The following is a 12506-nucleotide window of genomic DNA, read 5'->3' as shown; positions in this document are numbered from 1 at the left end:
CTCTTTGATGGGTAGTACCTTCTGAAGGATTGGAGAAATAAGCAGCCCTCTGCTTTCCTCCATGGTCATAGTTTTTCATACACTATTGGTTATTATTATTTTTTTTTCTTGTTTAGTTTTTGTTTGTTTATAAATTTAAGTGTCTGCAATTCCTTTTCTGTTTTAAAGGTATAAAATTGATATTAGTTTCCTAAATGCTTTACCCACAGACTACTTATGACTTGTGACATTCTCAAGGTTATAGAGTAGGTTAGAGAACTTCTGGGAAGTTGAAAGGAGAGATATAATCTTTTCCTACCTAAATACCTTTTTCTTTTAGACAGTCTACTGTCTTGTCTAGAATGACATTATAAGCTGCAGAAGCACACTTTTCATTTCTGTTTTAGCAAATATATTGATTCTCATTGTAGTAAGGTTTTTTTTTTTTTTTTTTTAAAGTTTTGCATCTCCATTTTTCCAAGGGAGAAGATACATATCCTGGATCAGCTCTCAGTAATTAGAAAGTACTGCTATTCTAATATGAACATCACTAAAGGAGTGATGAGGATTGCATCAGTTGAATACCTATAATGTCACAGGCAGACCTGTGATGTGATATAAGACTTGTGAATGGTATACAACTCTTAACTGAGTGTGTAGTCTTACTTAATCTAATTTGTTTAATAACAAATTTTTACTTTTGTGTATCTAAGTTGTAGCCTAATAAATATTTACTTCAGTTGCTGCTGATCCTAGAGGAGGTTGTCTGATTATAGACCACTATAACAGCAAAGAGAGTGAGTTTTAAATCCTTACTCTTACCAGTTACTATGTGACTTTGAGCAAAGTTCTTAACTTGTTTGGGCCTCAATTTCATCATTTTGTGAGGGTAAATGAGGTAATACATGTATATAAACTTATTAGGAAGTTGTGTTATGCATGCTGGACAGTGAACTGTACTGTTTATCATTTTTTAATTATTTTGTTAAGCACTGAGATCCTTTTTGGTGAAAGATGTTAGATATAGCCAATATTGAATTGTTACAATGAACAATTAGACCGTGAATTCATTTTCTAGTTCCTTCTTTGGCTGATTTCCAAGATATTCGCAGCAAGAAATGTAATTGAGGGTTAAAATTGTAAACTTCTGTTTCTTTGTTTATAATGAAAATAATTGGCATAAGTGTCTGCCAGTGTGTGCAGGTGCATTGATGTAGCTCTGCAGCCATAGCTCAGATTCCTTTTCCCTTTCTTCTTTCTCCTTTAGTGGAGAATATACCCAGGAGACTGGTTGTGTATTCCTTGGCTTCTTCTACCTTCAGATGGCCCATAGGTGTAAGGAAAAGAGTAAAACTTTTAAATTTTATCTTTGCAGAATGATAGATGTGAGAGCAAGGTGTTGAGATACCCACCGTCCTAGCTCTGAAAAGAGACTATGAAGAGGAAGAGAGGAAGTTAGAGAGATAATGGATCTCTATAGGTCTTTCTAATAATTTTCTGCTTCCCATTTTATTCACCACTCTGTAGTCCCATTTTCCTGAGTCTCAATAGTTTGGTAGAATTTCTGTTTTCTGGCAGTATCCTTTTGCATAAGCTGCTGGTTTATTAGAGTTCTATGTATTTTGTTTTCTTCTTTTAGGGTAACATAGGTAAAGTAGTATCACAATTTTTCCTCCTTTTCTTTCAGCAAAACTAAAGCCCAGTTCTGATTTTCACATTTTGTATAGCTTTCTGCTTAAATCTCTACAGATGAAAATCATAAATTAGTTTCTCCATTATAAAGTTCAGTTGTTGTGTCCATTTGCCTGCAAAGATATTGCCCGAACCTTAAACTGGTTACTGTTTATGTAATAAGAAATCAAAACACTGGTTTACTAGTGTAGATCACACTGTGGTATTTTTACACTTGATAGCATAATGAGAAATTGGGTGAATTGCATTATTTGCCCCCTCAACTCTTCACCCCTCCTTTTTTATTACCCCTTGTTCCACCAAAAAGCTTCCAAGAAAACTCCATCTGAGATACATAACTAAATGCAAAAATGCTTCAATTTAATTGAAATAAAATGAGGTGATTAACAATGATTACCCAGTGACCAGAGAAGCTAATTTATAGTGATTTTATTTAAAACTTGAAAACCTTGAAAGAGTACAGAGTTCACTAACAGATGTAGTCTAACAGATTATTCATCTCCTTTCAGCAGTGTACTCTAAATTGGGTCTTCTCAAAGCTCATTCTAACCAAATGGATAAGGTTCTGTTTAAGGAAGCACAGGAAAGCTTTTCTGTTCCCCTTGACAACTAGTTCTTCTAGGTGAGTATCTGCCTTAATTGGCAGAATTGTAGTAATGCCTCATAATTTGGATGAAGTGATTTTTTTTTAATGAGTATTTCAAGTCATTACATACAGTATCTTTCCTAAATTTTGACTGTTCCATTTATAGGCTAAGAATTAGGAGGTCTTACTTTACCTCCTCAAACAAATGCTTTTTGTAGTTCGTATGGGGGAACCTAGGTTTTGATTTCTGCTATGCTATTAGTCTTCCATCTCTCTTACTCATGGCTCCACTAGGAAGTAGTCAGTTATTTTTCACTGAGCAAAGTATTTTTAAGTACATGTTACCAAACTATGTTTTAAATGACTATGGAAGGAACACGATTTATAGATTTATAGATCTATATCTGTTTAGACCTATAGATCTGTATCTATCTATAAATCTCAAAACAAGATTTATAGATTTTGACCCTCTGGAGGCACTACCCATCTTAATTTTAGAGATTACATTTCAAAAGGATAGAATGGAAAGAGCCCTAGTTATATCCCCGTATCCAAGTTTGTGCATCGTCTAAGTGTATGTTTCTATATATTTCTGATTTCATATTGACTGGCAGATCTTTCTGCAGTAAAGCTATCAGGATTTACCCAATCACTAAGAACATTTTTAGTTTGGGTAATTTAAAAAGTGAAGTTCACTGAAAAGAACAGCCATTAACTTTGTGAATTTTTGTTCTTAAACAATTTTAAAATATTTCATTTTTCATTAAGGTTTTCATTAATTTTTAATTTCTATTAGGATTCTTTTCCATATTAAACTGGTCATACCTACCAAGTTACTTAGTCCCCTCAGATTGTATTAGGACATTTGTGTTTTCTTTGTTTATAACACTAGGTAAAAAGATTTGTTGTATTAACTATTTTTGTTTATGTCTGATAATAGTTATTCAGAAATTTGTATTTACAGTTTTTTTTTGATTTTCAATAACAGCTTTATTCAGACAATAATTGTCCTACTATAGATATTTACAGTTTAAAGTGAGATAATTACCTCACTGATTATAGGAGTAACTGTTACTTGTCCTCATATTTTAATTTTTGTAAGAATTAATCTCTTATATATTAATTATGCCCTCTTTAAGTTATCTGAAACTCTGACTTCAGTGAGAATTAAGTTCAATTGTCAGAACTTACTTATTGCCAGCTCTTTGTGTAGCAGCCTTATGTGTTTATTTGTAAGAAGGGAGCAAGATGCTTTTATATAGACTTCTCAAAAATAAAAGGAAAATGTCTATAAACACCTTATTTTCACCAAAAAAATGGATAATTTTCCCAAAGTAGTGCTGGGAATTTTTAAGTAGTAATGCCAGGACATATATTAATTCCTTGCTTTCTAACCAGGGTGATGAGCACAGGTTAGGAGTTTGCTTTTTCATCCTGAAGCCTGTTACGTATGGCCAGAACCAAGGCCATTCCAGGGTACTCTGCCTACAGGTAGTCTGTAAGAATCTGGATCAGATTAAATAGAGGAAGAAATAAGAGTCTGGGACTTTCTGGTTAACAAATCACAATTGTGTGATTTTTTTCAGGTGGCCTTCTGATAGCTTCTGCTCATTTTGGTGCATACGTATATGGGACAGATATAGACTACAATACTGTTCATGGCTTGGGTGAGTAGTGGTTCTAGACAGTGTTATAGTCTTTCCTCTATAACAAATGAGCAAATGAGTCTTTGTTCTTGTACCATATGTGCCTTTAAAATACTTAAATATTTATGTATGGCGTTATACATCTGTTTTTAATGTTAAAATATAGAGTTGTGATATATAATACAGTTTTAGTTATTTTTACAACAATAAGACTTTTCATTGGGTATCTGCTTTTCATGAAGTTATCCAGTGAGCAAAATGACCTCCCAGGGGAACCAAAGATGAATAACAAAAAGCCCTTCTCTCGGAGCTATTTTTGGTCTTAGATTTTTAAAAAGTAGGCAATCAGTAAAGTTGTAAAACTTTATGGCTGGGAAAGAAGTAGGAGAGGGACTAAGCCTTTTGTAATTAGTGTATTCACCTTAGTAAAACATAGTTTCTGCTTAAAAATTATCACCGTTCTTTCGTTTAGCAGTCATTTGTTAAGTGTATACTTGATTAATTACTGCAGTCCTTGAGTACCATATATGTTTTTGATTTCATAATTAACCAAAACATCTTCAAAGCAGTTAAGGTGACAGTAACTTTAAAGATTCTGCATTAGACTGAGAGTAACTTGAAATACGCATCGGCTTGCTTTTGAGGCAGTTTTGGAAAACACTTTTAAAATCCAGAAGCTATGCTAATGAAGTGTGATTGCATTAAATTGAATCAATCTAAAAGTATTTTTTTTATAGCTGAAAAGTGTTAAAAATGTAAAGTTTCTTTGATTTTAAAATTGTATTTATGGTATTGTTTTATCGTTGTAGCTAGAATCAGCCTGTAAAACATGCTTTTTATTTTTCTCACCCAGTGTAAGTTACTATATAGGTGAGAATTTATTAGACTTTCTTTTCTTGAAGTAATTTGATATATTGTATTTGATGAACTGCCTTTTTTTCTACTTTGACTGTAAGGAATAGTACTTTAGTACTTTAGTACTATAAGGAGAATGAATAACATTTTTATAAAGTTCACCTAAATGGGCTAACTAGAAAAAGATAGTCTTTGTTTGCAGTATTTTAGCATAGACAGAGTGCTAAGAAGAATTATTTCTGTTTGCTTTTAGTAGAAACAGTCTGTTGCTTTAAGGATATTGTCCTGTGTGCTTCATTTTAATTTTTATTTATTAGAGTTACGTGTAAAAGTTACGTGCTAACCTCTCAGTCTGCTTGGGTAGAAATTCTGATTGAGGTAGAATTTCCTCAGAGCTTATCCAAGTTGCTGTTAGATTTGCCCTCTGTTTCCTGTGCTTCTCATCTCTTACTATACTCTCAAATACTTCCAAATTTCTTCTATTTTAAAAATGCAAAACTTTTTCTCTCAACCCTGTAGAGGCCCTCCTCCTAGCTACTACTTTATTTTCCTCTTCTGTTTGCCAAAGTGCTTCTTAAAAAGACTAGTATTTACTTGCTATTTCCTCTTTTTCATCTCTTAACTGTCTTTTCTAGCTTCTAGCTATTTTTTTCTAGCTTTCATGCTTACTGAATATTCAGGCCACAGGTCTACAGTATTTGGCAGTGTAGACCTTCATAATGCCTCCCTTGGTTTCCTAGACATTGACTTCATCTGGTGGTACTTTGATTTCTTTGTCTATTTCTTTCTCAGTTTCCTGAAGGCCCTGTGGTTTTCTTCAGTGTCTGTTTACATGTTGCTTTTTTCCAGGCATCTTTGTTAGCCCCAACTATCATATTACATACTGTGCAGAGTCATATCATTCATCTTCTAATTTTTAGCTTTTGTTTTTATTGTGAAGTAGATCATACTACAGATGAGTTTATAAAAATAGAGAAATTATAGGACAAATAAATAATTCCCACATTAGTAAAAAATATCATTCATTCTCATACATTTAGCTTAAGTTTATTTACTGATATCTCCCAGTGTGTACATATATTCTGGCCTCTAACTCCCTGCTGAATATCTCTTTCTGAATCTTCCATAGGTACCTCAAGGTATATTGAGATTGATGTATCACACATGAATTTCATCTTTTTTCCTGGGCTTGTTTTTCTTCTTGGTTTCTCAGATCTTAATTGACGATGTCATCATCTACTCATGTCTCCTAAACTAAAACTTTTGAACTTCCCTTGAGCCGCCCCTTTAACTTTTCCTATCTCGTGTCTCCCTTTTACTTTCTCTCTCCATGGTCACTGCTTCTGCATTTCCAAAGTTAGCTCTCTTCGTTTCTGCTCCGTTTATCTCATTCATCAGTATTTCTTCATTGCTAGAGGAAAAGGACCAGGTTCTGTTCAGCCGTATATCTGTTTTTGTTATTTATTTTTAATTAAAGGATAATTGCTTTACAGTGTTGTGTTGGTTTCTGCCAAACCAGCCCTGTATCTTTATTAGTGTGCTTTGAATGCATTAATTATTGAATGAGTGTTTTAAGACCGTTTTACATGAAAGGATAATTAGACAGCACTACAGTTGACTGTTCAGAATATGTTTTTATAATAAGTTAAAATAAAAATAATTGTTCATTTGTATAAATAAAGTTAAAATTTTATAAACAAAAGCAGGTTCTATTTGAGTTAATGTAGGTTTGGGTGAGCTAAACATTGCTTTTAGCTAAATGGCAAGAGTTAAGAATGTTGTTTGTTAGTTCTGTCTTCCTTTTTCTTTCCCTTTAGGAAAGGCTAGTAGGAAAAACCAGAAATGGAGAGGACCAGATGAAAACATTAGGGCAAATCTTCGTCAGTATGGTTTAGAGAAGTATTACCTTGATGTCCTGGTTTCAGATGCGTCTAAACCTTCCTGGAGGAAGGGCACATATTTTGATGCAATCATCACTGATCGTAAGTATGTTTTTATACAAAAGTAGGAGTAGGATTGGAGAAGGCAGTGGCAGCCCACTCAAGCACCCTTGCCTGGAAAATCCCATGGATGGAGGAGCCTGGTGGACTGCCGTCTGTGGGGTCACACAGAGACGGTCGCGACTGAAGCGACTTAGCAGCAGCAGCAGGAGTAGGATTGGGTTCCTAAGGTCATTTACATTTAATGTACAAAATGTATCAGTACAACAAAAAAGAGCCAACTGGTACTAGCATTACCCCCACTCCTGACTTCCTCACATTGTGAGAAGGAAGAAATTACGCATGAGGGCAGGACACCAATTTAACTACATGGTTTTGTTTTTCTAAACTATGTATATTAACTTGTCACCCCCTTTTTCTCTTCAGCTTATTTTCAAGACATAAATTTGTTTTTATATTTGTTTTATGTTTACCTATAGTTGGTTATTAGCATACCAACTAGAGCCAAAATGTCATTTGCAATTATGGGATCAGATTTTGAAGAAGAAAGTTTCAGGTATCTCAGATTTTCTGTGTCTAACTTTTTGTGTTTGTTGTTGTTGTTTTTATGCCCATTATAACTGGCATCTTCTTCCTAGAGTTATAAGAAATTTGGAGTTCTATGAACCACTGGGATTGTGAACCCCCTGAGCTTCAGGAATGTGCATAGGAACTTGTTTTCTCTTGTCTCCTGAGTTCTTGGGCTTTTCAGGCATCCTGTCTAAGAATAGATCTGCCTTTTCTGTAGTCTTTGACTGTAAATCTGTACATAGTGGCAAGCTGTATCTTCAACCCTTCCATCTCAGACCTCTTCAGTTCTTTGGTAACTTGCTGCTGCTGCTGCTGCTAAGTCGCTTCAGTGTGTCCGACTCTGCGCGACCCCACAGACAGCAGCCCATTGGGCTCTGCCGTCCCTGGGATTCTCCAGGCAAGAACACTGGAGTGGGTTGCCATTTCTTTCTCTGCTGGGGTCCAGCCCTGGTGAATCCAGGGAATTCGAAGCAGGGACGGCGTTGGCGAGGAAAGACTTATTTATTTATTAATATAAGATTAGATTAGGAAGAAATAGTGTAGTAGAAAAATTAAGTGGAGAGAAGAGGCTGATTAACTTGGGTTACGTGGAAAACCAACAAAGTTCTAGACAAGGAGCTTGCACTGTCTACGTTAGGCCACGGGTGCCCATTTGAATACCGGAGAGTGCCCCGCCTTGAGCTCTCTCTTACTGATCACAAGTAAGTAGACATAGTGAGCCTCCACGCCCCAGATGGGAATTCAGCCTGAAATTAGAGTAAAGAGGAGACATGGGGGAAACCAGTCCAGCGACTGGCTCTCCTTCTATTGTCCTTCAAGGCCTATTATACTTTTGATTATACATAGAGATCAATGGGTAATACAAAATTATGTAGCATTAGCAGCCCAGACTCTTTCTGTATATCTTTTTGTATACAAAAGGTCTCAGGTGATTTACATTATCTTCTGGCCAGGAGGCTTGCTAACACTTTTTTGGCTCTCTTTCTTAATGAATGTTAATCTCGTTTCCCCTGAAGTGTTTTTCTTTAATCTGCATCTCCTTAAAGCACTAAAGTTACATCTCTATAGAACAAAGGTGCCATGGGTTATAACAAAGAAAGTACTTAACTCAAAGATCTAATGTTGCTAATACCAAGTCTACTACTTGTTTTTCTATATACCAACTATATCTAAAAATAAAGGATATGAAAATTTGGCAGCAAGTATTGGCTCAACAAATGAAACCTTTAATCAGTCCTATTCTAATGACTTTGACTCCTCAGAAGCCCCTACATGCCTAGGATGTTTTAAGCTTCCTGTGCCTCCTGCCATCAGGAGGCCTCAAACAATCATATGCGCAGCTGTAGGAGTCTTGCAGGCAGGCTAGAAAGCCATCAGAGGGGTTTTTGGATTGAAACACTCTTTCAAATGCAGAAGACTAAAGCCCTGAATTGACTTTTTCCAGAGAATGTCAGAAGAGTGGAAAAGCAGGCAGATTCTTATTTTTGGGGGGTGGATGCTCAGGAAATTCCAGGGGAAAAACCTGAGGTCTGATTAGCCTTGCTATCAGAGCTCTGCCGCATGACCTTGTCACGGGTGGAATTCCTCACGCTGGCTCCTGGCACTCCTCCATTTGGTAACTTAGGTGGTTTCATATATAACAAAAGGAAAATTATTAAGGCATTACAATGATAGTTCAGTTGGTAAAGAAGCACCTGCAGTGCAGGAGACCCCGGTTTGATTTCTGGGTTGGGAAGATCCACTGGAGAAGGGACAGGCTACTCAGTCCATTATTCTTGGGCTTCCCTTATGGCTCAGCTGGTAAAGAATCCACCCACAATGCAGGAGTCGTGGGTTTGATCCCTGGGTTGGGAAGATCCCCTGGACAAGGGAAAGTCTACCGCCTCTAGTATTCTGGCCTGGATAATTCCATGGACTACAGTCCATGAGGTCTCAAAGAGTTGGATACATTGTAAAGTTTCACTTTACAATGTCACTATGAATATACTCATGGAAATTGATGATAAATTTTGGAAATTGGTTATAAAATTGGTTATAAATTTCTATTTATAACCTACTGTATTACTTGCTCTCACTCTATATGTATTTATAAAAATATGTAATTTGTTCCTGATCAGTTGAGAGTAAGTTGTGTCCATCTTGGCCCTTTACCTTCCTACACTCCAGTGTGTATTTCCTAAGAATAGGGGTAGGCTCTCAGATAGCCAGAGAGCATGCATGCTCAGTCCTGTGCAACCCTTTGCAATGCCATGGGCTGCAGCCCGCCGTGCTTCTCTATCCATGGGATTATCCTAGCGAGAATACTGGCGCAGGTTGCCATTTCCTCCTCTAGCGGACCTTCTCAACCCACAGATCAAACCTGTGCTCCTGCATTGGCAGGCAGATTCTCTACCACTGAGCCTGGAAGCCCTAGATAGCCAGAGTACAGTTACCAGTTTCAGTGAGTCAGTGCAGTACTTCAATCTGTAGTTTCTTACCCAGTTTTGTCAGTTGACCAGTAATACTCCTTTGTAGCATGTTTTTCCCTGAAGTACAGTATCCAGTCTAATGTCAGGCATTGCTTTTAGTAATCATATCTTTAGGGCCTCCTTTAATTTGTAGCATTTCCACAACCTTCCTCTGTCTTTCATGACATTGACATTTTGAAGAACACAGCCGCGTGCCTGCCTGCCCTCCCAGTGTTAATGAGAATGTCGCTCTCGTTGGCATTCTCGGCTGGAATATTGCGCAAGTGCTGTGTCCTTCTCAGGATGTCACATCTGGAGGCACGTGGTGTCCATCTGCTTGGCAGCGGTGATGGGGTGACTTTTGACTGTCCTTGTTCCCTGTGCTTTCTCTCTAGCTCCATATGGTATTAGAGAATCTACAAGAAGAACAGGTTCACAGAAGGAAATACCAAAGGGAATAGAAAAATGGTAAGTGAATATTAAATATGATATATTACTACCTTGGGAAGAAGCATATTGCTTCTTTTTAATTAACTGAGTTTAATAGTGTTAGTTTTTCACTGGTTTTTAAGTTTTTCACTGATTCTGAAATTTTGTTTTGTCTAGTCCAGAAAGCCACGTTCCTGTTTCCTTGAGTTATCATCTGAGTGATATGTTTTTTGACCTGTTAAACTTCTCAGCAGAGACCCTCGTATTAGGTGGAAGACTCGTCTATTGGTTACCAGTATACACACCAGAGTATGTAATAATAATAATTTTACTTTTAATTTCATTTTTATTATGGTGTTTGTGTATCTAACATGCTTTTTTTCTGTCTCTAATCATATTCAGAGTGAGTATCTTCGTGTTTAATGTGTACATGTGTACAGTAGCCTTTATTTACCAACACGTTGTATAAAACAGGCCCCTTTCTCTTATTGATTGATCGCTTTAAACTTTTTATTTTACATCAGGGGTTGGCAAATTACAACCTGGGAGCCTGATACGGTCTTTAGCCTTTTTTTTTTGGTAAAGCAGTTAAGACTGGTTTTTATCTTTTTAAAGGGCTGTTAGAAAGGAAGAAGGCAACGAAAAAGAATATGTGTGTCAGAAGCACACGTGGTCCATAAGGCTAAAATATTTATTGTCTGACCTGTAAGTGCAAAAGTTTGCCCTGTTGTTTATCACTGTTAGTTCAGGGTCTATGTGTCAGCTGTTCATCAGCTCTTTTGCCAGGCCACAAACCTAGGTAATTTTTAACAACTTAGCTGAGTGGTTCATCTGTTTATTGTTAGCTTTAATATATGTTGCTCTTGTGATTGTCTTAAAAAACTAAGACCAAAATAAGAGCTATGCATATATTTAAAGCCCTGATTATGTTCAACATTAGTGGTTTGGGTTTTATTATTCAGTAATTATTAATTTTAAACAGAGCTATATACATCAACAATGAAAGACATGATGTGTTGAACAAAATAGAATCTTTAGAGTTGAAAAGCAGTATCAAGCTCAAAATTTGGCTATTCAATCTGCTATAGAAATCTTTCTTAAAAATTATTTTAATTTCTATATTTACTGTATATAGTTTAACAAAGAGCATTTTAGAACAGTTTTATCTTGTTTGTGTTTTTGTAATGGTGGATGGTCTTCCAGCAGTTGGAAGCTATGCTTTTTTGTTTTTTTAATAAATGTCACATTGGGAGCTACCGTGCGCTAACTTTAGTCTTGCATTTTGTTTATTGGCTAATAAAACTGTGCACATTTGTATGTGAACCGTTTAACACTGGGCTTATGTTCTGTTAAGAAATTAATCATTTCTTAATTTTAGAAATGTGAGGAGTTAATTCTAAGGAATGAAATGACTCGTCTAAAGTTTAAAGCTGACTAGTTCATTGGTTTCATTATTTCTTGTTCTGTGTTCACTTAATTCAGCATCCTGCCAAGATCTCAGGTACCTGGTATATGAAGTGATAGATGAGGCTTTATTAATATTTTCAGAAAATAGCATATTTGCTTATTTCTATGCAGAAGTGGTTTCTGCCTTAGACAAGCTAAATTCCAGCAGTAAGCTTCCTTGTGTCTTTGTTTTAATTCAAGTTTCAGAACTGAATTTTTTAAAAACTTATTTTGAAATAAATAAAAAATTTACAGAAAAGTTTCAAATACAGTACAAAAAGCTCTAATTTCTCCCCTCATCCAAATTTTCCAACTGTTTAGATACACCTCCTCTACCCTTGTTTTCTCACACATTACATTTATGCCCACTGTCATTAATCTTTTTCGGAACTGTTTAAGAAGTTGCAGATATGATGTCCCATCACACCTACATATTTCATTGCATTTCTCAGTAAGAGCATTCTTGTCAAATCACCATCAAGCCCCAAAGTCTGGAAACAGCATTGATAGTGCTTCTGCCCAATCCTGGACCCCTTCAGATTTTACTGATTGTAGTCTCTCCAGGAAAATGTACTGCCTTGATCCATCATGTCATTCTCCTCCAGTCTGGAATACTTCCTCAGTCTTTTCCTTATCTTTTGTGTCCTTAAGAGTTGTACAGTACATGGCTTACATTCTGAAGGTTGACCCTTAACCAGGTCTATCTGCTGTGTCTTCCGTGACCAGGCTCTGGTAGGAATACCACACAAATGGTACTGTGTTCTTCGTGCATTGCGTTACGGGGCACACAGAAGCAGCCCTCCTGGAGATCTTAAACTTAATCATCTGGCCATGTTCTGTCAAGTGGAGACACTTTATCATTTCTGATAAAGAAATATCAGCTCTGATAAAGTGATTTATCATTTTCTTTTCAGTT

General features: G+C 36.2%; 1 protein-coding gene across 4 annotated transcripts in view; it reads left to right on the top strand.

Moving 5' to 3' along the window:
- The window catches only part of TRMT11 (tRNA methyltransferase 11 homolog), a 64550-nt gene that overhangs the window by 22816 nt on the left and 29228 nt on the right, over positions 1–12506 (top strand). For 3 of the 4 annotated variants that reach the window (XM_040238985.1, XM_040238984.1, XM_040238986.1), the window contains 4 exons: positions 3844–3924; positions 6576–6740; positions 10111–10183; positions 10322–10453. In XM_040238985.1, the coding sequence (XP_040094919.1) occupies positions 3844–3924; positions 6576–6740; positions 10111–10183; positions 10322–10453 (451 nt within the window). Of the gene's footprint in view, positions 1–2180; positions 2294–3843; positions 3925–6575; positions 6741–10110; positions 10184–10321; positions 10454–12506 lie in introns of all 4 variants that reach the window. The other variant, XR_005720862.1, reaches the window with a different exon arrangement.

The sequence above is a fragment of the Oryx dammah genome, unplaced genomic scaffold (assembly GCF_014754425.2).
Source record: "Oryx dammah isolate SB20612 unplaced genomic scaffold, SCBI_Odam_1.1 HiC_scaffold_4, whole genome shotgun sequence".
NCBI lineage: Eukaryota > Metazoa > Chordata > Mammalia > Artiodactyla > Bovidae > Oryx > Oryx dammah.
Note: the sequence above shows the minus strand (reverse complement) of the source record. Positions and strands in the feature narration are given on the sequence as shown.